The sequence below is a fragment of the Ailuropoda melanoleuca genome, chromosome 6 (genome assembly GCF_002007445.2).
Source record: "Ailuropoda melanoleuca isolate Jingjing chromosome 6, ASM200744v2, whole genome shotgun sequence".
In the NCBI taxonomy this organism is placed as follows: domain Eukaryota; kingdom Metazoa; phylum Chordata; class Mammalia; order Carnivora; family Ursidae; genus Ailuropoda; species Ailuropoda melanoleuca.
Window position 1 is genome coordinate 17,699,831 of NC_048223.1, and position 25,344 is coordinate 17,725,174.

Consider the following 25,344-nt stretch of genomic DNA (forward strand, 5'->3'; position numbering starts at 1 on the left):
AAAGTTTAGAGAAGAGGTAGTAATTAAAAGAAGACAATTACTAATTGCTAAATATTTTGCATATGTTACTTCATTTAATCTTCACAACAGTGTTCTAGGAGGTATTATAATCTTCATTGTATGTGTGAGTAAACAAATGATTAGAGAGTAAATGACCCACCCAAAGTCCATAAAGCTAACTAATAGTAGAGCTGGCCTTTGGTCCCATTTCATTCTGACTCCATGTTCTTTTTCTCTTCTTCGCTGTGTCAGTCTTCACTGAGAGTCAGCCAGTGGAGGAGAAAGCTAAGGAGGATCTGCAGGGGGAGGGTGGTTACAAGGGATCAGAGAGGGCCTTCGAGGAAAGGGGGACAGCATGGGTAAATGCCTTTAGAGGTAAAACTGTGAATAAGGGTTATTTGTGGGGATGAGGAGAGGAAAGACTTAATTAGAGCCAAAGATACATGGGGTATGAGTACTGGAAAATTAAATGGGTCCAGAACAGAGTAGACTTTGAAAGGATGGGGAATCCTTGCTGCTGTAAGGCAACACTGTCCAAAAGAACTTCCTACTGTGATGGAAATGTTCCGTATCTGTGCTACTAGCTATGCATGGTCCTTGAACACTTGAAATGTGGCTAGCGTGACTAAGGAACTGATTTTTAATTTTTTTTTATTTTAAAAATTTTTAATTACCACCTGTGGGTAGTGACTACCATTTGGACAGCATAGCTCTTGGGAATAGGTAGGTATTTACAGTTTTGGATCAGATATGTAACCTAGTGAAAATGTTGATTAAAGAATATTGTAAGTTGATTTGGAAGGAAAAGTATTGATCAGTATCCAAAATGCATCCTCTCTTAGAAAATACATGATATAGCTAATAAAAATTTGGTAAAACTGTTTTGCAACTGTATCTCCTGTTTTTTTTCAATAGGGGCTTCGATTTATCCAGCTGAAAAATCCTTGGAGTCATTTACGTTGGAAAGGAAGATATAGTGAAAATGATGTAAAAAACTGGACCCCAGAGTTACAAAAATATTTAAACTTTGATCCTCGAACAGCGCAGAAAATAGACAATGGTAAATACATCTTTTTAATTTTAATGCCATTTGATCTTTAAATAACATGCTTTAATAATTTGAAATGCATTAACTGACTGAAGTCATTTGTCATTAAGATATTTTATAGATTAACAGGCATCTAATTTTCAGGAATATTTTGGATTTCATGGGATGATCTCTGCCAGTATTATGATGTGATTTATTTGAGTTGGAATCCAGGTCTTTTTAAAGAATCAACATGTATTCACAGGTAACTTTTTTGTATATTTCAGAATATGCTTTGTAGTAGTCTCCACTTTTTTCATGTAAAATATAAGGATTACTTTATGAAGACTAGCATTCTTTTTGTCATGCCCACAGATGACTGCAGTGTAATATTTATTTTGTTTATATGCTATTTTGGTTATGCCCAAAATTTTTTAAGCAGTAGAACAAAAATCCCGATAACTTAGTTGTATTAGAAACACAAAACTTAAAAATAGTCTTCTAATTTAGCTCAATGAGAAATTTAATTATTGCTTTCTTTGTTGACTTTGTCTTTTAGTACTTGGGATGCTAAGCAAGGACCTGTGAAAGATGCCTATAGCCTGGCCAACAACCCCCAGTACAAACTGGAGGTGCAGTGTCCACAAGGGGGCGCTGCAGTTTGGGTTTTGCTTAGTAGACACATAACAGACAAGGTACCAATCCCTTCTTATATATCCTGTACAGAAACTGTAAAAAATATAATTAGACCATTGTGAACAAGATACGTAATTTGGTCACCAGCATGTTTCATTTATATAGGTGGCTTGAAGATCGTGTTGTATTACATAAATATTTTCCTCTAAGGAAATTTATATACTTAAAATCTTGAAGAAAAATGTGAGTTTATGCTTGTCAGTGAGGGTTTTGAGCTTGATTATATACGCTTTAGGTCTTAAGAATATTAACATTAAAGTACTCTAAAGGGGGTTTGTAGATGTTAAATCATTAGGCCTGATTCTGGAAAGCATAACCATAGTCTTAATAGCCTCAGAGTCTTTTTAATGTATTACTTTATACAGTGTGGTCATCCACTGAAATGAGTTTAATTCAGAAAAGTGGTTTTTATAGCACTAGGTGGCTGAAATGCTCTTAAAATTAGAATTTTTTTCCCTACTTGAAAGCATTTTGAGCCCATTTTCATAACTACATTGGATTCTTTGTACTTTCAGGATGATTTTGCAAATAATCGAGAATTTATCACAATGGTTGTATACAAGACTGATGGGAAAAAAGTTTATTACCCAGGTATGTTTAGTAGACAAACATTCAAACAAACATTAAAATTACATTTACCTGATTAAAATGACAAACTTTATGTAGATAATATGCAGAAATAATGCTGATCAGCTAATAAAAACCATTCAAACAGACGTGCTGGTATTTATGCTACTTTTGTGTTTTGATTTGTTTTTAATTTAGAGACCTTAGGAATTTGGGATTCCTATATCCTTGCATACTGCTGTCAGTGTTTTATTTCTAAAACTTAAATCCTTTTTCTCTGATCAGAAATTCTATGGTTTTCTGTGGACTCTTGGGTAAAATCTAAGCTCTTTGGTGTGGTTTATAAGACTTGATAGTCTGACCTTAACTTTCCTGTTACCTTTTAACTCAGGCCGCAGCTTTTCATAGTACCCTCAGTGAGGTACTGACTACTCCTGAACACACCATGCCCTTGCTTCCCCTCTTTTCATACAGTTTCTTCTCCCCAGTAATCTCCTCCCTGTCTTCTACCCACTTACTCCTCTTACCCTAGTCTGTGTAATGAACATGGTTAATTAAGATCCACCATAAATGTTATTTCCTCTGTGATAACCTTTCTGCCAGGCAAAGTGAATCTTTCCCTCTGCAGGGCTCCTGAGGCATTTAACATACTATATTGAAACTACTTTGGTTTCACATTAGTGATGTGTGTGTAAAGAAATAAGTAAGGTCATGTGTTTGTGACTGACTGGTTGCTTTGGTTGGTGGCCATGGAAGGCTTCTTTGAGAAGGGATAAGGAGGAACTCTGAATGACAAAAAGGAACCAGTCATGCAGGGAAATAGAGGGAAAAGCATTACAGGCAGAGGGAACAAGTGCAAGGACTCTAAATGAGAAAAAGAGTGTTTCTTAGAAATAGAAAAAAGGCCATGGGCCTGGAGTGGTATGGTGTCAAGAGGTCAGAAAGGCTTGCAGGCTCAGATTACATGATGTTCTGTAAGCCACACCAGGGTTTAGATTTTGTTCTAAGTGTAACAGGAAATCTTTGGAGAGCCTTGATCAGGAAAATGACATGATACAAATTTTTTTAAAGACCATTCTTTGTAGAATATATTGGCAGGGCAAAAAGTGGGAAAGAACCAAGTTAGTGATTTTGAGAAAGAACTTAGCATAGTAGGAGTGGAGTGGAGATGAGGAATGGGCAGATTTGGGTTTCAGTAGGATTGTCAGGACCTGAGTTGATATAGGGGGCAAAGAGGACTCAAGGATGCTTTCTGGTTTTTTGGCTTCATTCATAAAAAGCTGCTGTAACATTTACTGGGATGGGTAAGAGCTGGTGGGGGGGCAGTTTTGTTGTGGAGTAAAAGCAAAAGATAATTTTTTGTTACTTATTTAAGATGCCTATTAGATATCAAAGTGTAGAAGCCAAGGAAACAATTGGGTTTTTGGGTAGAGTTCTGAGATAAGGTTAGGATTATAGATACAAATTGAAGAATCAGGGGCATATAGATGCCTTTTGAAGATGGGACTGTATACACTGCCGGTGTAGAGAGTTGTAGGTACAGAGATGAACATCCACGACCTGATCCTTGGATTTAGACATCTTAAGGTTGAGCAGAGGAAAGTTACTGCACAAAAAGTAGAACAGAGTACCTGAGGAAATAGAGTAAGGTGTACATGACCCAAGGGAAGACAGTGTTTCATGAGGGAAAGAGTGGGCATCTGAATCTGCTGCTATTTTAGAGGTGAGATTAGGTTAGAGAAGAAACATTTGGACTTAGCATCCTGGCAGTCATTGTTGACCTTAACAAGAACAGAGTTGGTGGAGTGGAGAGGTGGGCTTAGAAGCCCAATTGGAGTGGATTGAGGAGAGACTAGGAGGTAAGGAAGCAATTATTGACAGTTCTTTCAAGAAGGCTGTGCAAAGAAAGTGGTTTCGTTAAGTCTTGTTTTATTTAATCAGAAGAAAACATGGTATTCAATCCCTGGTATTTGGGTGTTGGGGGGCCAGGCCCTGATTCTCTCAGTCAATATCCCTTGATATTCCGGAATGGGCATGGCACATGGTATTCCAAGGATTAAAGGTAAATTACCCAAATTTCTGATTTTTCATCTGTTGGCCACTATACAACCAAAAAAACACAAGTATTGTGAGTATATATTCCTAGCATTAAGATGTTTATATGGCTTTTGAACTTCAAAAATATTTTTGTTACGCTTTTTATTTGGGTTTGTTTTTTTTTTTAAAATGCTTCTCCCTCTTACATATAGTGATACTGCCTTTTCAGAAAAAAGTACTTTTTGGTTTACAATTTTATTTTTATCACAACACTCTGAGGTGAATTTAAAAAACACTCTTCTGTTGTTCCCCTTTTGACAGGAGAGTAAACTGAGGCACAGAAAGGTTAAAAACCTTGTCCAAGATCACAGATATGCCCTTTCTTTTTCTTTTCACACTAGATCACACCACTCTAAGCGTTAGAAACTTATTACTTGTTTGAGGGGCGCCTGGGTGGCACAGCGGTTAAGCGTCTGCCTTCGGCTCAGGGCGTGATCCCGGCGTTCTGGGATCGAGCCCCACATCAGGCTCCTGTGCTGTGAGCCTGCTTCTTCCTCTCCCACTCCCCCTGCTTGTGTTCCCTCTCTCACTGGCTGTCTCTATCTCTGTCAAGTAAATAAATAAAATCTTTAAAAAAAAAAAAAAAAAAGAAACTTATTACTTGTTTGAGATACTAAAATGTTTAGTTTTTCAATAGATTATATTACAAATATTCAGTGTTCCTAAATAAGCTAAATTATATAGCCTTGATTTTAAATGATGTGTAGTAATTGACATGCATGAAATAATTTTATTGTATTGGCCTTGATTGCAGTGAGACATCAGAGAATATATCAGATAGCATTGTTTGTAATAGCAAAATATTGGAAATAATCTGTCAGATTGCCTGAGTAACTAATGGGGGTATAAATAAGTCATATTCATACACTGGAATATCATACAGGCAGTTTTAAAAGGAATAAACCATTCCTGTATAGAACATGAATCTTAAAAACATGGTGAGTGAAAAATGAAAGCTTCAGAATAAGGCATATGGCAGTCCTTTTTTTAGTTATATGCCCACAGAAATAACATTTATTCATTCATTTTTAGGGATGTGTGTTTGTTAAATTCTGAAAAGATGCCCATGAATCCATCAGAGTGGAACAGAATAAGACTAAGGGTGGTGTTTAAAAGGGACTTTGTTTTATAAGGAAGCTGGTATGACCCCCTAAAATGTTAATTTAGTTCTGAATGGTGGGGAATATAGATATATTTTTATATACTACTTTGTATCTTAAAGAATTTCCTCAAAAAAAAAAAGCCAACCTTGTTTTTAAAATCCTTTACTGGAGAAAATTCAACATAAGACTAATAGGAATTATCTTATACCTCATTGATTGTATTCCAAAAGATTGCATTTACTTCCTAGAAATTATTTAAATTTTTTGTTTAATTATAAAGTTTTATGTTGAAATTGAAATTCTTTAGTATTATTGTATTTTAAAGATAGAATCAAGGGGGGAGGGATGTCCATCCATTTAATTTTTTTTCCTATCATGACCTATAAAACTTATATTTAAAAACTGCAGAGGGGCGCCTGGGTGGCACAGCGGTTAAGCGTCTGCCTTCGGCTCAGGGCGTGATCCCGGCGTTATGGGATCGAGCCCCACATCAGGCTCTTCTGCTATGAGCCTGCTTCTTCCTCTCCCACTCCCCCTGCTTGTGTTCCCTCTCTCACTGGCTGTCTCTATCTCTGTCGAATAAATAAATAAAATCTTTAAAAAAAAAATAAAAAATAAAAACTGCAGAAACTAACGTATCCTTTTCTGTAAACCTGCTTAATTTGTAGGTGACCCGCCTCCATACATTGATGGCATTCGAATTAACAGCCCTCATTATTTGACTAAGATAAAGCTGACCACACCTGGGACCCATACCTTTACATTAGTGGTTTCTCAGTATGAAAAACAGAATACAATCCATTATACCGTCCGGGTGAGTAAACCAACATACAGTGACAGAACACAATGAAATAAAGTACATAAGGTGCTCTGTTGCATAAGTGGAAGTAGCTATAGAAAAAATTTATTTCTGAAAATTATTCTCTATAAATTTTTGAGTTTATTCAGTATTAAATTATGCTTCCCACAGAAACTAATCCTTTTGAAAAGTAGTATTTTTATTTTGAATGACATATTGAATGAACATTTTCGTTTTCAGAAAAATAGTTTAGTCCTGTGGTAATGTGATATGTTGGACTAATTCTATTTCAGAGCAAGCAGTTAAGAACTCCTTTAGCCTGTGTAATACCTTAATTGACTTAGAAAAAACATAACTTTGAACTCTGTGAAAGGAAATCAATTGCCTGTAAACATATTGCTGTCATGTAGCTGGGCAGGTTGGTTGGTTGGTTGTGGGGGGTATTGTAATTTTTTTCTGCATAGGCTTTTTTTCCCATACATCAGTAAGGGAGCTCAATTTGAATAGATTTTTAGTGATGAAAGGGACATTGCCCTGAGTCACACACAGTAGCAGAGAAAACCAGAACAAGATCCCTAGCTGTTCAATTCCCAGTGCGTTAAACCTGTGTACAGAATAATGACTTTTATGTATGCCAACTAATTTTTCAGTCTTCTAGTATATTGTTTTATCACTTTGGAGTTTTTATAAGCATAAACTTTATCATTAAATAAATTTTGTTTTGAATCTAGGTATATTCAGCCTGCAGCTTTACTTTTTCAAAGATTCCTTCACCATATACCTTATCAAAACAGGTAAGAATATTTTCTCTGGGTCATAATACCAGAAATCTTAGAATTCCCTTGTCTTTTTCTCCTTTTCTCATTTTATTCACATTTAACAATTTCTAAAAAAACAAAAACATTCTGGACTTGACAGTAATACAAGGGAAATGAAAGTGGCCTCCAGTCTGGGTTGGAATACGAGATCTTCAGTGAACAACGTTAGTGATTCTTGGGAAGAAATAAAGGTCAAAGAAAGAAGATTGTGCAGACTTTGGTCATCAGGGAAGGGTTCATCATGTAGATAAACCTTTATTTTTTATTTTTTTTTTTAAAGATTTTACTTCAGAGAGAACATGCACAAGCATGAGTGGGGGAGGGGCAGAGGGTTAAGCCGACTCCCTGCTGAGCAGGGAGCCTGCCATGGGGCTCCATCCCAGGACCCTGGGATCATGACCCAAACCAAAAGCAGATGCCTAACCCACTGAGCCACCCAGGTGCCTTGTAGATGAACCTTGAAAGTAGAATTTGAGACTGCTTTTGCAGGGTGGGCTAGATGTGTAGAGGAAGATTTGAGGGAGAATTCTTGGCTCCCTTGTTAATAAATATTGACCATATATGCTTGGGTTTATTTCTGGGCTCTTAATTCTGTTGGCCTGTCAGTTTTTATACTGTCAATACTGTATTATTATTTTGGTGACTATATAGCTTTATAGTGCAGCTTGAAATCAGAAAGTGTGTTGTCTCCTGCTTTGTTCTTTCTCAGGATTTCTTTGGCTATTCAGGGTCTTCCGTGGTTCCCTGTAAATTTTAAGAGTGTTTTTTTACTTGTGTTTAAAATAAATAAATCAATAAAAGTTATTAGAGTCCTGATAGGGATTGGATTGAATTTATAGATGGCTTTTGGAGTATTGACATTTTAATAATATTAACTCCTTCAGTCCATGAACATAGGATACTTTTCCACTTATTATTTTCAGTTTCTTTGATTAGTGTGTAATAATAGTTTTCAGATGATAGCTCTTTTACCCCATTAAATTTACTCCTAAGTATCTTACTGTTTTTGATATTATAAACGGGATTGATTTCTTTTTCAGAAAATTTGTTGTTAACATAGAAATGCTACTGATCTGTATGTTTATTTTATATCCTGCAGCTTTACTCAATTTGTCTATTTAACAGTTTTTGGTTGAGTCTTTAGGTTTTTCTATGTATACAATCATGTTATCTGCAAATAGAGACAATTTTATTTTTTCCTTTCCAATTTGATATATTTTCTTTTTCTTGTCTGATAGCACTAGGTAGGACTTCCAGAATATGTTGAATAGAAGTGGTCAGAGTGGACATCCTTGTCTTGTTTCTGATCTTAGAGATTTTAACCTTTCATCATTGTGTGGGACGTTAACTATAAGCTTGTCATATGTGGTCTTTATTATGTTGAGATGTGTTCCTTCGATTCCTTATTTCTTAGGGAAGAGTTTCTATCATGAATGGATGTTGAATTTTGTCAGATGCTTTTTCTGTGTCTGTTGAGGTGATTATAAGATTCTTTCATTCTGTTTGTTGGACTAATTAGCGTATGTTGAATATCCTTGCATCCCTGGGGATGTCTGTGTTTTCATATAGTTCCTTAAGCTTCCTTAAGGATTGTTCTGCATTCTTTGACAGTTCGTAGATCTCCATGTTTGTAGGGTTATTGGAGCATTATTCATTTTTTTGGTGATGTCATATTTACCTGATTTTTTGTGATCCTTAGTTTTTAGGTTTGTAAATCTGGACATTTGAGTAATCAGGCTCCTCTACCAGACTTTCCAGCTTTGCTCTGGCAGGGACAGTTTTCCACCAGTTAGCTTAGTTTGGGTTTCAGGGTGTGTCTGCTGGTACTGTCCTTGGGCAGGTGGAGCCTGCCGTGATGGTCTGTTTTTTGGGCAGGGTGACTGTCAGAACTCTGAGGATGGGGATGGTGGCTGTGCCATGAGCTGGGAACAGTTGGGTAGGACTCCTGGCTTGGTCCTACCCAAAGAGGCTATAGAACAGACTCCGCAGTTGCTTAGATTCTCCGGTCAGACTCACTATGTGGTCGGGACACGGTTCTATAAGCAGTGGTAGATGGGGCTATGAATTACTTTCCCTGCTTTGGTAGGCACGACAGGACCCAGGGATCGTGCAGCTCATTATTTGGGGACCCGCACTGAATTCCCTAGTCAGGTGAGGCCACCGGTTTTGCTCTGCAGAAAGGGTAAACCCACGAGCTGTGCTCTTTGTTCAAGCACTGCTATAAATAGGGCTGTGGGGTTATGCAGCTTTCCTTGTACTCTGGTTCGGTTCCCTGGTCAGACAGGCTGAAGGCTGTATCTAGTGATGAACAGCCCTACACATCAGATTCCCTGCCTGGGCTCAGCAGAAGTATCTCTTTGTTATCTTGACACAAGCCCACCTACACCCCAAGTTCTGTAACCAAACAGGGCCACTCTGGCTTTGCTTTGCAAACTATTAGTTCTGCCCGCCTCTTGGCTAAAGTGGCACTAAAATGCACAGCATCCAGTAGTTGTCACCAGCCCTTCTGGTCAGATGGTGCTTGAAGGCACTCTCTACAGTAGTTGGGGCTGTGACTCAGCTCCTTGCTTGGGTGTGGGCAATCCAGGCTGCAGGGTGGGCTAAACTCATTTGAGTATCCAAATCAGGCAGATCTGCACCCTGCCAAGTCCCCAGGTCAGAGCATACCCTTCATTTGGTTGTGCAGAGAAGCAGAGCCACTGGTTGGGATTACTACTTGGGCACTGCAGGTATGAATTCAGTCAGGTATGAATTCAGGTATGTTGCAAGCTCCACCCTCTGTTGAAGATTCCCCTGTAATCCTCACAGTACAAGATCAGGTAGGGGCTTCTGGAAAGCCACCATGCTTGGGGGAAGCTTGTTGTCCACTAGAAGAATCAGAAGCTCAGGGGAGACCTCTCCACATGGTGCTGCACTGGCCTGGAGACAGTGTGGTCAACATGTCGCTGCTTCTCTTATCCTTCTAATGCAGTCTGTCTGTGGTGCAGGAGGGTGCTTCATCCTCACCCCCATGTTTAGGATTTTCTCAGTGCTGTCCTCTTCTGGAATAGCTATTAATTGTCCTTGTGAACGGGAGCAAAGCAGGAGGAACCTTTGTTACCATCTTGGTGACACCATTCCCTTTTTAAAGTCTTTAAAGTAGAATTGGAGAATGGGAAGTTTTGTTAATACAAAAACTTTGTTTTATTAAAGATTAATGGAAAGTGGAGTGGCCAGAGTGCTGGAGGATGTGGAAATTTCCAAGAAACTCACAAAAATAACCCCATCTACCAATTCCATATAGAAAAGACTGGGCCATTACTGATTGAGCTAAGAGGACCAAGGTTTGTGATTAAGTAACTTTCTTAATATCATATTAAGAATGAGTTTAATGGAACAGAATAGGGTTTTGAAACAGAGCTGTGCATATACAGGCACTTGATTAATGAAAAAGATGGCATTGTAGAGGAGCGGGGAAAGGATAGTCTGTTGAATAAATGTGCTGGAATAATTGAGTATCCATGTGCCAAAAAGGTAATTAGACCACTTTCTCACATCACGTCTAAAAATCTGTTGCAGTTCGGTTACTAATAAAGGAAATATCTGAAGAAATTTCTCTTTATCCTGAAAAGTCATTAAGACATGAGCGCATAGGAAGATTTGTAAATATGCTACATTAGTTAAAGAGTCCACAGTTTAAAAAATAAAAGCTTGGATAGGCATGTTGTAAGAGGAGCAATCCAAAATGACTAAGAAACTGTCGTAAGGGCCAAACATTTGTAACAACCCAAGTGTTCATCAGCGGCATTGAAGATTATAAAATAGTCATATAGAGTCCTGCATAACAATGAAAACAAATTACAGTGACCCACTACATGATGGATAAGTCTTAAAAACATTGCTGAGCAAAAGCCACACACAATACATCAGCTCTGTGATTCCACTTACATGAAGTGAGGAGCAGGCAAAAGGACACTTATTTAAAGATGCCTGCTAAGGTTGTCTGACTATATAAAAGCCAGAAGGTAAGGGAGGGGGTTGGGAAGTGGGTGAAATAGGTGAAGGCGTTTAAGAGGTGCAAACTTCCAGTTAGAAGTCAGAAGGATGAAAAGTACAACAGAATATAGTCAATAATATTGTTGCAACATACGGTGACTGCACTCACTGTGGTGAGCGTAACGTAGAGAACTGTCACATCACTGTTGTACATCTGAAACAGAACATTGTATGTCAATATACTTTCTTAAAGGCAGGCAAGAAGGTGTTTGTTTAATGTTAGCTCTGTGGGGACAGGAGCTGTAATGAGAAAGGCATGTGCGCACAGGGACTTGTGGCACTGAGAGCTGTGTTGATCTAGGTAGTGACAACCCGTGTGTTCACTTTACATGTTATTTAGGCTGTAGTTGTGTGTACGTTGTGTCTATTTCTCAACTTAAAAAGGTTTTAAAAACAATAAAAATAGTACTCTAAATAAAACTAGGCTTAATTTTGCCTCTTTACAAACTATTTCAAAAACTAATAATTCTTTAGATACGGTTAAGCTATTTTTCTACAGTTTGATAGGTGAAATAGGTATCTGGTTATTCTTTTGTATTTAATTCGTAGATTGAAATAAAAGTATTTGACGTATAAGTGTTTGACAATGTGTATCTTTTGCTTTGCCTATTCATGTCCTTTGCCCATTTTTCTCTTGGAAATTGTCATGGTTTTCTTAACTGTAAGCATGAATAAGGATCTGTATCACATATTTGCAAGTTTTTTTCCCAGATTTTTTTTTTTTTTTTTTTACATAGAGAAAAGTTTTCATTTTAAAGTAAGCAAATCTATCTTTTCAGGTTTATTTTGCTATGGGCGGGAAATCTCACCCCAGTATCAAATTTGTACCATATTTTTTTCTAGTTCTTTTGCGGTTTACTTTTTACATGTATATGGAATGTATTTTTATATTTGGTGTGAATACAGTGTAAGTTCTTTTTCCTAAATTTGTCACCTCATCACCATCTAGTCCTTCCTTTCCCTACTGATTTGGAATGTCATGTCTACCATATGCTAATTACTTCTGTAAATTCAGATTTTATTTCAGGGCTTTCTCTCTCCTTCCACTTTTTCTGCAAATACAGTATCTTATTTAAATTTCACAGTATTCTCTGAGAGCCTATGGTAAAAATACGGTTTCTTCTAAAGTAAGTTTATAGCTTCAGTTTAAAAATATAAATGGTATCTTGTATAATTAAGAGTAAAAATAGTATGTGCATGTGTTTCAGAGTGGTTTCCTCTTCCTAAAGCTTTAGAAAGCACATACTTAATAGTATATCTGCACTTCAGTTATTTTTAGGTATGTATTGGAGAGTACTTAATAACAACAGTAATTGTTTCTTTTTATTGCTAGGCAATATAGCGTTGGATTTGAGGTTGTAACAGTGTCCATGGTGGGAGATCCCGGTCCCCACGGCTTTCAGAGGAAATCTAGTGGTGACTATAGGTAATGTTGGCATTTTGACTGCATCTAATTTATACTTTACTTTTTGTGGCATCATCTTCTGTAAACTTTGTTCTCATTTTCCCTGCATGTAGGTGTGGGTTTTGCTACCTGGAATTAGAAAATATACCTGCAGGGATCTACAATATCATTCCTAGTACTTTTTTGCCTAAACAAGAAGGACCTTTTTTCTTGGACTTCAACAGTATTATCCCCATCAAGACAACACAACTTCAGTGATGCAGCTTTCAGCATTTACTGGATTTTATACTTAGCAAACATCAGCTCTTCAAATGAGGACAGAAGTACTCGGGACACTAAACAATCAGAACAGAATTAAATCTCTAAAAATGTTACAGTGGGATCTGGTGCTCAAGTCACAGTGTTTAGAATTGTATATAGTCAGAATTACCCTGAATCACTCAGAAGTACTATTTACATGGTTATGTGTGTATAAGGAGTTGGTCTGCATTGAGGGGCCACATTGAATAACAGATCATGGAGGATTAAAGGCTAGGCTCAGGCAGTGCTTGTACGATGCCTTTGCTAAAAGAGAATAGAGACCAGATAAGGGACATGACTTATCCCCTCGCTGGGAGGAACAGTAGGCTGGTATAATATTCTGAGATGTTTATATTCGTTTTGGCAGAGCATGTTGTAAGTTAAACCTGCTTGTGTTGTGACTCTACATCTTGGGCAGCTAATTACCAAATGAATCATGTCACCATAACAGATTTTAATTGTGTTATGATTTTTAATGTTTGTTGCCCAGGTGTTACAAAAGAATAAAGCTTTAAGAAGTATTTTAACCTAGTTAACAATGAAGGTTGTTGAACTTAGGTACCTGTCTCCCATTAACTCATGTTAAGAGAGCTGAGATATATTCACTATTGGAATTCTTATTTTTTATCAGGCTGAATGAAGGTAGTAATCTGAGACACTGAAGACAGACATTACAATTTAGTTTGTATAGTCTTAAAAATGGTAACACTGAAAAAAAAATACAATTGAAAATTTAATATATGATAATTGGGGTTGTAGTTGGAGGAAGTGCCAAGATACTACTGCCGTGTATAAATTCCCAGTTTACATAGAAATCCAGGAGAGCAGAATGATGCTCAGGACTTTAAACCTCTGAGAACAAGGTGGAATTTTTCATCGTCTCTACTTTATAATTATCACAACTTATTTTGTATTTCTACTACCTTTATTTGAAATAAAATCTTTATACTTACGGAAACTGCATAGTTTAACCTTAGAGAGATTATTAAAGGGCTTCATCTAGTACGTTCCATCTAAAAGAACTCATTATTTACATGACCATTCAGGCTTCAGCAAATCTGTTTCATATTCAGGATGGTGATTCCACTTTGGTAAATATTTAGTGCTTTCAATTTTGGTGGATTAATTTTCTGTGGCCCTTTAAAGAAAAATTTAGATACGACTGGAACCTTTTCTGTTAAAGATATTGTACAGGATGCAAACAAGACAGACCTTATTCCCGCCCTCAAACACCTAATGGAGACCTACACATGAACAGTTTAACACTGAATTCTCTTACAATAGAGCCACGGATATGGTGCTACAGATAGAAAAACAGTCTGAATGTCAACTCGATGCACATTAGAATCACCTGGGGGAGCTTTGAAAAATTCAGTACCTCAGGTGTACCCCAAATTCTGTGGGGCTCTAAGACCAGAGAAGAGCCGGCTGCTTGAAGCGCCCCCGGAGAGTGTGGTACAGCAGAGGCTGGGAAGCGCCCCCCGGCACAGTCACCTTGGCTCCGTCTCCCTAACGCTGTGTCTCCTTGCTGCTCAGCTTCGTAGCAGCAGCGGAGTTCTAACCCAAACTGTGGTACCTGGGGCTTTAAATTCTTAGGATCCAGGACCTTAGCTGGAAATTAGGGCAGATGACCACTGCATTCCATGCTCTTCCTGGTGCCTAGAGTGGGAGATTTAGGCAACATCAGAGTTTATTTGAAGACACAAAAAGGTAAACATTGTCTTCAGCCATTTTTATTACACTCAAGGAATTAAGACAAGTACAAAATAACCTAGTAATTAGGATACTGTATCGGTCATTAAAAAAGGAGAAAACACTACAATAGGAAGAGATTTACAAATGACTAAAATATACAAGCTGTGTCAGGATTAACAGACAACTTGAAATGGGGTTGCTTTTCTTTTAGAAATGCTAAGTTTCCTTAACAAAAAAAGACAAATAAAATACAGTGCTCTAAATATGTGTAACCATGAAAACATTAAAGAAAAGCAGTCTTAACACGTACTACTATTAGCATAACAGACTTCTTTGCTTCTATTTAACAGCCTGTGCCAACACATGCCTACTCCCTTTCCTAGCATTAAGGAACAATTCCGTCTAAGAAATACTAATGCAGCATAACCCTTAAATAATTTATTTTTAAAGTCACAACCTACAGAGAAATTGACACCTTGTCAGTCTAGATATAACAATGGCAACCATTCTTCACATGCACTTCTCTTAAGTCCCCTGGCTGGTAGGATAAGGTTTATGCTACAGACCCTCCCCCCACACAGCCACAAATCATCTTCTATGGTGTGTCCCTGCTACCCTCCATCCCTCCCATCCCCACGTTGGCATTCACCTTTCCCACCCCAAAAAGTGCAGTTCATGGTAACCTTTATAGAAAATGGTTCTAATGGGTATCCCAGCACATACGCTTTTTTAAGAAGCCCCTTCTGAATACCAGAGGTGATGAATTGTGTTCTTGGTTTGGTTTTTTTTTTTTTTTTAAGCCTTCGCTGGGTCAAAAAGGTGTGTTCTGAATATTTGAGTTTTTGTGTTTTTTCATTTCGATCCCCTGGGATATAAAGGAGACACCATCTCCATCTTCCCAAATTGAGGGTAAGAGAAGGAAAAGAGAAGCAAGCTGTCGACCCCAGTCTGGCTCCGCTTCCCAGCCCCTTTCCTGGCTCGGCTTCTTTCACAGGAACTAGTTATTGCTTCCATAACACTGTTACGGGTAATACTCCACAAAGGCTGTGACCCTGGCCACAGTCCACTGCAATGACGCCTCTGCTCTGAAAAACAAACCGGCCCAAGAGCTCTCTCCCAGAAGAACACTCTTCAGCCCTCAAGGTCACACTTCATCAGTGCGGTTGAGAGTAAACGCTTCAGATTTGGCATATAGTAAATGATTATTGGCACAATGTTCTCCATACAGCTTCGTGTATAAATACTGCTCTGCACTTGGGCCAGGGCTCTGGACGGATCAGCCAATCTGCACCGTTTTTCTGTCAGCACTGAGCCCGTCTCTCCCCTTTGAGCACTGGAGGGACAGCTGCTTCATCCTGCCCTCCAGGGCCTGGCCCTCGCGGGCGGTGCAACTTCGGCTCTTGCCGCTGCGGTTGTTGTTGGCTTTGTCACTTGTTTTATTCTCTGCCCCTTCTGCCCTGTCTCCTGGAGAAACAGAAAGATCATTGAGCACTGGCCGTTCCGAGAGCCACGTGGGCCCAAGCCAGCGCGACCCTCCAGAATCTGCCAGGGTTGCCCGACTGCCCTTCGCAGAGCGTCCTCCAGCACCTGGTGACAGACTGCTTTTGTTACTCCAGGCATTTGATATATTCCTTATCTTTAGAGGGGGCTGGTTCTACCCTGACAGCCGGAAACAAACCGCTCTGGCTCGTGCTTGTCAGGAGGACTGCTGGTGGTGAAGGACGCGGAGCCCAAGCCGCCCTGTGAAGCAGCGGTCAGGAGCAGAGCCAGAAGCCCCCAGAACAGCAGCCGGTGTCTCCGTGATCAACACTGACTGCACGTGCACAGCCCAGTAACGCGGCGCTGGGGGCGCCGAGACCTGGAGAGGGTCTAGAACAGTGCGGAGATCTGGCTGCCGAGGCAGGGAGTCCTCTGGCCCCGGCACTACTGGGGAGAGGGCTGTGACTCACCTCGTTCTACCTCACACTCGGGGGAGGAGGCTCCACTGCACTCGCTGCGAGGGCCCAACACCGGGAACATGACCCCAAACTCCGACAGGGACACGGGGCTGGGCAGGTCCAGGCTGCCAGGCCGCACGACTGCGGGGAACTGGTCAGGCATCTCTGATGGGCTCGTCGGCCCCGAACTAAAGCTGGATACCGACTGGGTTTCCGAGTCGTCTTCAGACACGAAGTTGCTGCAGTTGTCATCTTCAAAGGCCTCGGAGGCCACTAGCGGGGGAGAGAACACGGGTCAGAGGTTCCTTAAATCCCTCCAGAAGCGTGCACTGCTGACCAGCAGCCGGACACAGCCCCCAGCCGGACACGGCTCCCAGCCGACACGGCCCGGGAACTGCAGAGTCCTCGCCACCATGGGGACCTGATAAAAGGACTCTGACCCTCCCAAGTCTGCATGGTCAGACTGTCCAGCAACTTGAAGGGAAGCAGTTGGGTCCCACGGATATTCAGTGTCCTTCCGATAACCTTAGAACTCCCACCCCCAGAAGTCCGTGTCGACTACCTAAAGACGCTGCCTAAAGGTGGAGGATGAGTCAGCCCCAGATCAGGGGCTTTCTGCACCCCAAAACCCCAGGCAGATCCACACGTACAAAGGAAAAGAGTGGCCCTCTGTGATGCACCCTGAACAGAGCCAGTCAGATGTAACAGCTGCTTCCATGCAGTAGAAGGAGCTGCTGGAAGCAACAGTCCTGTGCGGAGGATCTGTGGGGACCCTGTGATCTCCGGGTAACTTCCGATCGCATAAAAGACACTGCAAAAGGACAAAATTCCTTTACAGTGCTCTTACCTTGTGCCTCACTCATTTTTGTGGATCAGAATAACAAAGGCCCAGAGGACAGGTCATTCTTGTGGTTTGAAAGCCACTTCCACCTTTAACTATTTTTCCCTCAGCCTGTACAAAGGCCTGCTTATTAGACCTCTCCTATTCTCTCCTTCTCTCCTTCCCTCCTCCCTCATCTTTAAAAACAGCCTTGGTAGCGTCCCCGGAGGACTACCATAAATGAAAAGTACTGTAATGTTGAGGACAGAAAACGGGCTCAAATCTGAATTCAGATCCTGTCTCCACTTCTTCCTGTGTAGGCTTGGTCAGGTTACTTACCTCTCTGAGCTTCATGTTCCTCTCCATATGAGAGGATGGATATTAGAGTACCTCACACATACTGACAATCAAATTTTAGTTTCCTTTCCTTTGGGCCTGGCACTTAAACATTTGTTGAGTGAATTTAAAAACTCCGGAGGAAGGACCTTGGGAGAGCACCAACAGGGATTATTCCACAGAAAAGGGAAGAAAGGAAGTGTGCAAACAGTGCTGGAAAGGTTTTTTTGATCAACCTCAAGGGAAAACTGGACCATTTTCTTTCATCATACACAAAGAAAAAATGAATTAAAGACCTAAATGTGGGACCTGAAACTATAAAAGTCCAGAAGAGACAACAGGTAGTAATTCTCTGACATCAGTTATAGCAGCATTTTTCGAGATAGGTCTCCTGAGGCAAAGAAAACCAAAGCAATAAACTATTGGGACTACATCAAAATAAAAAGCTTCTGCCCAGTGAAGGAAACAATCAACAAAACTAAAAGGCAACCTACAGAATGGGAGAAGATATTTGCAAGTGAAATATCTAATTAAGGGTTAGTATCCAAAATATATAAAGAAATTTATACAAGTCAACACAAAAACAAATAATCCAATTAAAAATGGGTCAAAGACATGTACAGACATTTCTCCAAAGAAGACATCCAGATGGCCAACAGACATAGGAAAAGATGCCCAACATCACACATTATGAGGGAAATGCAAATCAAAACCACAATGAGATATCGCCTCACACCTGTCAGAATGGCTAAAATAAAAATAAACAAGTATGGGCAAGGATGTGGAGAAGGAACTCCTGTGCATTATTGGTGGGAATGCAAACTGGTGCAGCCACTGTGGAAAACAGTATGGAAGTTCCTCAAAAAATTAAAAATAGAATTACCCTACGATCCAGGAATCGTACTACTGGGTATTTACCCACAAAAATACGAAAACATTAATTCAAAGGGATACGTGCACCCTTATGTTTATTGCAGCATTACGTACAATAGCCAAGATATGGAAGCAGCCCAGTGTCCATCAATGGATGAATTGATAAAGAAGATGTGAGACAGATAAATATGTATCTAATATATGTATATTAGATATATACAATGGAGTATGATTCAGCCACCAAAAAGAATGAAATCTTGCCACTGGCAATGACATGGATGGAGCTAGAGAGTATTATGCTAAATGAAATAAGAGAAAGACAAATACTGTATAATTTCACTCATATGGAATTTAAGAAACAAATGAGCAAAGGAGAAAAAAAAAAAAGAAACCCAAGAAACAGACTTAACTACAGAGAGCTCTACCAGAGGGGAGGGGGTGGGAGGATGGAGGAATAAGGGATGGAAATTGAAGAGTATACTTATCATAATGAAAAAAATAAAATGATAACGATAATGTGTATCAGTTTCCCAAGGGTGGCCCTGGGAAAAAAGGTCTCCACAGTTAGACACCAATGAGAGCCACCATTTTCGGACTTTCTGGGTGCCTGCCATTTCATTTAACCCCAACCTCCCCTCTACACAGTGGGTACTAGGTGCTCATACTCCCCACTTTACAGGTGAACAGTTGAGCCCTTGCCCACATCATGTACTATGGGGGAGCCAGGATTTGAATCAAATCTGCGTGCACAGTCCCTACTCTTAAGCAACTCACTCCCTCCCGGCGGTACTTCTCAGAGCCCTGAATGTTCTCATATGTACTCTGAATGTCAGAGAGGGTGAAAGTGTAACATTTTCCAAACTCATCCACCACAGAATCCTGACTCTGAGGAACACTCAGTGGCACCTTGATGAATATAGTGTTCCACAAAACGTGGGATGCCACGAGAAATGGCCACCTCTCTGGCCTGCCCAACTCTGACACCCTTCCATGATGGCGAGAGCCCTGGAAGCAGACCACACAGGCTGCATCATCTCCCACTTGCACACGAGCCCCCAGAACTCACCAGAAACGGCATCTGGCTCAGGCTTGCTCCCTGACAGGTCCTCCACAGATGTGCTGCTGCCCTCAGCCCCCACGCCGCAGCCCCGAGGCCCCATGGCGCTGGAGCGCCGCCGCTCGTGGATCTCGTCCGAGATCATCTCCAGGTTCTTCAGGGCCGTCTTGTACTCGCCTTTCGCCAGGGCCAGTTTGGCCTGCAGGTCATCCACAGTCTTCTTCAGTTGCTGGTCAGGAGAACAGGAGGCCCAGTAAGTGCAGGCAACCCCAACTGGCCTCGCGAGGCTTTTGAACGACAGGCTCAAGCACATTTTCTGCCCATCACTCCACTCCAAAGATGTCCCCAAGACATGACTGATGGCCGATTTCTCTTACCCAGCTATCCGCACACCTGTTAAAAAAGCCACCACCAGCCCCAACTCCCATCCAGGCGACAAAGTCAAGCTAATAGCCAGAAACTACCACTGGCAGAACAAACCCCATCAGAGAAACAAGAATGGTGACAAGCTCACACACAAGTCCCCCTTTCTAGCCATCTGGTCCCTTGCACTGTGGTTCTCTAACTTGAGCTTGCATCAGAATCCCCTGGAGGCCTCTTGCAAACACAGGTGGCTGGGCTCGCACCTGCAGTTTCTAATTCAGCAGGTCTGGGGTGGGGCTTGGGAATCTGCACTTCCTAAGCGATGCTGATCTCAGGAACCACGGAGAACCACTACCCCAGTACAGTACAGAGAGCGGCTGAACAGCAGACAGCACTTCAGGGACCACTGAGGCCCCAGCCGAGACCATTTTGAGACCTGAAAACTCAGTAAAGAATGTGTTTCTCTCTCCACTCTCCTCTTGTAGCAAATATGCCATGTGAAAGCCCACCACATCAGGTGGGACTTTGCGGAGAAATCCCATCAACAGCAAACCCAAAGAAGGCCACACGTACCTCAAGCTGGATGTAGTACTTCGCCTTGAGTTCAAAATAAGGCCTGTGGAAGATACCAGGAGAAACGGTAAGGCTGACAGAATGGTAAGGTGAGCCCAGTGGAGAGCACAGGGCATACCAGGGGCACCAGCTATGGCTGGCAGGCCATCCGTCCAGGACGTAGTCAACTCTGACAAGGCTATGAGATGAAGAGGTTACTCGTAGCTCTGGAGCTTGATGGATACACGTGCCAGGCAGAGCTGAGCTGACCAAAGCCCCATCTCAAGACCCGGGGAACCCACACATGTGAACAATTATCTCCTTGCACCCTGGTTCACCTTCCTCTCTGGGAGGCTGTTCAAGGCCACACAGGGCGTGCCCAGCAGCCACGGCAGCCCGGATCCCCTTCTCCTGAGGAGGAGACTGGCTCCCTCACGAAGGAAAAACAGATGAGGCTGGAGGGGAGGCTGCCTCAACACACAGGTCACCCGGGGACAGGAGAAGCAACATTCCTCCCACACGGAAAGGATGGGGGCTCAGACCCCTCCTCCTGGATTCCGTCCAGGACCACACGGAGCAGTCTGCAGACACAGCCAGGGCGTGGGCAAGAGAGAGGACAAATACCAACGTTCTACTAGACCCCATGTTCTGGGCCGTCAAAAGACCCTGGCTGTTTGTAGCAGCTTTGGTGTCAAGCGCTAAGAGTAGATCAGTGCTTTGTTCTCAAGCTGTTCACCCCCGGTGAAGCTCTTTGAAAGCCTGGAGGCCCAGCAACTGTGAGTGAAGCAGGGGGCTTGTCCCCAAGATCATTACTGTATACAAATACACGGCAATCGTGAGAGAAGTGTGCAAAAACCTCCGCTAAAACCAGTCTTGCACCATTTCATCAGTCTTGCATACATTCATCACACAGAGAATGTGTCTGTGCGCACAGCTCATCCCCATTATGCTGACAGCCAAACTGAAGGACAGGGCTTGTCCACACTGTCCACCACAGAGCCAAGGGCACAGAGTTTCCCAGAGCCCAGCCCCCCACCAATGAGCCATGCGATGGTTTGCTTTTAAATTCCTTTTTCTGTCTCCTGGGTCGGTCACAGCTGGAGCAGCACTTCCAGCATCTGGGAGTTACAGAGAACTTGGGGGGCTCTGAGGAGGCGGGTGCATGGCACATAAAGGGTGGAGAAGATGTCCAAGAGGAGGACAATCACACACGGGCCCGGGAATCCGCACACGCAGACTCACTTGGACTTGTTGATGGCCCTCTTGAGTTTCTTCTCCAGCTGCCGCATGCGGCCCATGGCCGCGTTGTACCTGGCCGCCGTCTCCTTGTGCACCAGCTCGCTCCTCGTCTTGGTCTGCTCCGCCTCCATGACCTTCAAAACACAGCAGGTGTCAGCCTGGCCAGACAGTCCCTTGCTGGGCTATTTCCTGTATCATTTTTAATAATACTCTTTGAGGAAACTGTGGACAGACTAAGATTAAACTAAATTCCAAATAGAAGAGGAGTGCTTTTCTCTGTTAACCTGTTTTGGAAAAGTCTGGTCAGGTGAGAGGAAGCAAACTGGCTGTGGCAAAGCCTGGGAAAGAAAACAAGGAAAAGCAAAAATCAGAGAAAAGTGAAACATTCTCTGATTCCAATCGATGTCCACTTCCTCCTGCTCAGACCTCCTGGCACAAAGTAGCCACTGTGGACTCCTTGGCTCCTGCCTTGGTGCAGGGGCTGACGGGCACGCAGATGGGCCAACAGCACTAGCAGGGACATCGAGGAACGGGGAGACCTCGCACAACCAGGCCTGTCCACGTCTGAGCGGCAAGGCAATCCCCATGTCAGCTTGTTGGCCTGTTCCCAAACATCGTGCATTAGCCGGGGCACACAACAGAATTCAGGATCCAGAAGGGGCAAATTTTCCATTTAAACACATGGACATCAAGTCATTCAGATCAGATTCTGAGGTTCACAGACACACGTGACCAGTCAATGTTCTGGCAGGAAATTCTGGTGGGGACATTTCATTGAGCCTGTTGATAAAAATGAGTTTATAACCAACAACCAGGGCCTGTCGATGGCCAAAACCAAAGCAGCTGAGACGCGCATTCCCGGACACCTGGTCCTTTCCTCCCTTACATAAAGCAAGCAGGATGAGGCCTGCCTTGAGGAGAAAGGAGGAAGGAGGGACACACGGCAGTTTAGGCCACGTAACCAGCCTGCCAGTTCTTTCCCATCTTCTAGATACAGCTCACACCTGTGTTAGCGGATGAACTGCAGAGGCTGGGGCGAGGCCAGGCTAGCACATGAGAGAAGCCCAGAGGGCCCCCAGCTCCTGGGTCACTCCCTCAGATGCCAGCAGGACGATTTTGGGGAGGCACCACCATGCCTTTAGCTTGGGGCAGCTGATGCTCTCCCAAAGCCCTCCCGTCAAGAGCCAGTCGGCCCTGAGAGAGCTTAGTTATGCACTTGCTTGTGAGGAGGACTTTTTTAAAGTGTCAGGGAAAATGGGAAAAGACTCAAAGGAGCATCACACACTGCTGGGTGTCCCGGCTCGTGTGCCCTCCCTGGTCCCCTCGGGCTTTCACTGTCTTGGAGCCGTTTCCCAGCCCCGTGCCTGCTAGAACTCAGGCTGTACTGCAGACGACTCTTATCCTGGAAGTGAAGGCGGGCCGCGTCCCGACTCCGGAGAGGGAGTCCCTGCCTGCCCCATACGTACTGAGCACCGCTGCACGCTTGCCAGCTCACGTCAGCACTGCCGGTTCTCGACAGGCGCGTTTTCATTCTATTACATCTTACCAGTTTCCTCCTAAATTAGGGAGTTAAATATATAAACAGATATAAATATAAAACATTCAGAATGCTATTTATCAGTTATGCTTTTTCCTGTTGAAGACTATGCGGATCTTAGCACAGGCTTTGATGCCTGAGATACTTTTTTTTTTTTTTTTAAAGATTTTTTTTTTTTTTTTTTTTGACAGAGATAGAGACAGCCAGCGAAAGAGGGAACACAAGCAGGGGGATGGGAGAGGAAGAAGCAGGCTCACAGCGGAGGAGCCCGGTGGGGCTCGATCCCATAACGCCGGGATCACGCCCTGAGCCGAAGGCAGACGCTTAACCACTCTGCCACCCAGGCGCCCCATGCCTGAGATACTTTTAAACAACGAATCAGAACCAAGTCAGAGAAGGGAAGTATGACGGACCTGATCTGGACCTGATCTGAGCTGGCGGGAGGTTTTGTGCTTGCTGAAATGACTTCTCTGCCAAGCCCAAGGGGCTAAGAAGCTCTCTCCCTCTGCTCCAAACACCAAAGATTTCACAGTTTTGAAATGAAGTACACAAAAACCGTCCCATACTTGGACACTTAGGGGAACAGCGGTAACTCTTCAGTCGTGACTTGAATCTTAAGCATTAAGGATTTGCCGTTGTGACCTTCCTGAAAACTCAAAACCCCAAGTCTGTGAGACTGAGGAAGCCGCCTATTGGTGGAGAACTGTGGCATTACGATCGGATGTGATACAGGGCTCCTCTCTAAGGAGTGGCGTGAAAGCATTTTAAATAGACCGATTCACAAAAAGCTGTGATTCGTGGCGACGGAACAGGAAGAGCCCCCACAAGCAGCAGAATCCACACCAGCTGCACACAGGCCCTCGTCTCTCTCAGCGCCTAGTCTGCAAAACGCAGCCAAGTCTGTCTGAAATTAAACACTCAGGAAGCTCCGAGCACTTGGCAATATTGCCAGTGAAGACCCAGGAGGCGGCGCGCGTCACTGTCCCCTGCTTCACCCCCTCAGGCCACGTCAGCCGTCTCCCATCCCAACCTGGACCCCCACATACAACCCCCAGCTCTCAAAAGAGACCCCCTCCAACCCCCAACTCCTCTTTCCACCTCCAAGGAGAAAGTCAGTGAGCCTGCCACCGTGGTTGCATGGTAACCAAGGAGCATCCCCCAACTGCAGCCCAGCGTCAGGCACGAGCGATGGTGGGGAAAGGGAGGGCAGGGCGGCCCAGGACCGGGGGCTCTGCTAGGAGGCCGGAGCCCCAGAGAACACCAGCGAGCCACAGAAGAAAGCAACCAGGAAGTCCCTTAGTGCCTCACAGTAGCCACAGGTTGGACTGAGCTACCAGACGGGCAACTCAGAACTGGGGTACACACTGCCATCACCCTGGGCCTCCCGGGGCCACCCTTGCTCTCCTCCAAGCCTGGCTTGACAGCTGTCTGGTCCAGACTCCCATCTCTGCAATGGGTTTTTTTTTTTTTTTTTTTACCCACCATCATCACCACCTACGGTGCGCACCCACAGTGTGCACAGAGACGCTGGCGACCAAGCCGTGGGCGGCCAGCCTCACGGGTATAGATGTATCCAGCAGCCATGGCTGCCACTCAAGGCAGCATGGGATCCGGGCTGTGGGGATGGCCGCAGCAGCTCAGGGGGCTCGACAGCAGGGGCGGCACGTGGCGGGCTCTTCGGGATGGGCAGGCAGGGTAAAGGGCATGAAGGGCGGAAGAACGGCTGGCTGCAAGGGGCTTTATCAGCAGAGGATGCGTCCTTCCCGGCATCCACACATTCCAGAGCCCCATCTGCCACCCCCTGTGGGATGAGCAGGCAGGACTCAACAACGGAAGACAAGCAGGGCTCAGCTTCCCGCCCCCTCTCCTGCATCGGGATGGCTCCCGAGGGAGATAACCGTCCAATGGGAACAGAGTCTCACACTCCCGCAGGATGGCTGAGAACCTTTTCCCCAGAGAGAGCCCTGTCCTGGAGATGAGCTGCCGGCCGTGTTCGCTTCTGGGCGGTCCCACCTCCTGGGCTGTCCTGAGTACCCAAGAACTGACCACCCGCTGGGACCCAATGGCAAGGTTTGAGGTCTGCCTGCC

The 25,344-nt window shown here is 43.3% G+C and overlaps 2 protein-coding genes across 5 annotated transcripts in view; one reads left to right on the plus strand and one right to left on the minus strand.

The window, feature by feature from the left end:
* Positions 1 to 13,805, plus strand: part of CAPN7 (calpain 7) — a 40,487-nt gene extending 26,682 nt beyond the window's left edge. The window contains exons 13-21 of one of the 2 annotated variants that reach the window (XM_002915341.4): positions 916 to 1,060; positions 1,193 to 1,292; positions 1,587 to 1,722; positions 2,239 to 2,314; positions 6,159 to 6,304; positions 7,021 to 7,083; positions 10,300 to 10,430; positions 12,476 to 12,568; positions 12,661 to 13,805. In XM_002915341.4, coding sequence (XP_002915387.1) covers positions 916 to 1,060; positions 1,193 to 1,292; positions 1,587 to 1,722; positions 2,239 to 2,314; positions 6,159 to 6,304; positions 7,021 to 7,083; positions 10,300 to 10,430; positions 12,476 to 12,568; positions 12,661 to 12,805 — 1,035 coding nt within the window. In that variant the 3' untranslated portion in view covers positions 12,806 to 13,805. The remainder of the gene's footprint in view (positions 1 to 915; positions 1,061 to 1,192; positions 1,293 to 1,586; positions 1,723 to 2,238; positions 2,315 to 6,158; positions 6,305 to 7,020; positions 7,084 to 10,299; positions 10,431 to 12,475; positions 12,569 to 12,660) is intronic. The other variant, XM_034663659.1, reaches the window with a different exon arrangement.
* A 759-nt stretch (positions 13,806 to 14,564) lies between these two features.
* Positions 14,565 to 25,344, minus strand: part of SH3BP5 (SH3 domain binding protein 5) — a 73,789-nt gene continuing 63,009 nt past the window's right edge. For 2 of the 3 annotated variants that reach the window (XM_034663687.1, XM_002915342.4), the window contains exons 5-9: positions 21,723 to 21,853; positions 20,502 to 20,544; positions 19,575 to 19,794; positions 16,492 to 16,752; positions 15,268 to 16,006 (exon numbers count right to left, since the gene is read on the minus strand). In XM_034663687.1, the coding sequence (XP_034519578.1) occupies positions 15,819 to 16,006; positions 16,492 to 16,752; positions 19,575 to 19,794; positions 20,502 to 20,544; positions 21,723 to 21,853 (843 nt within the window). In that variant the 3' untranslated portion in view covers positions 15,268 to 15,818. Of the gene's footprint in view, positions 16,007 to 16,491; positions 16,753 to 19,574; positions 19,795 to 20,501; positions 20,545 to 21,722; positions 21,854 to 25,344 lie in introns of all 3 variants that reach the window. The other variant, XM_034663685.1, reaches the window with a different exon arrangement.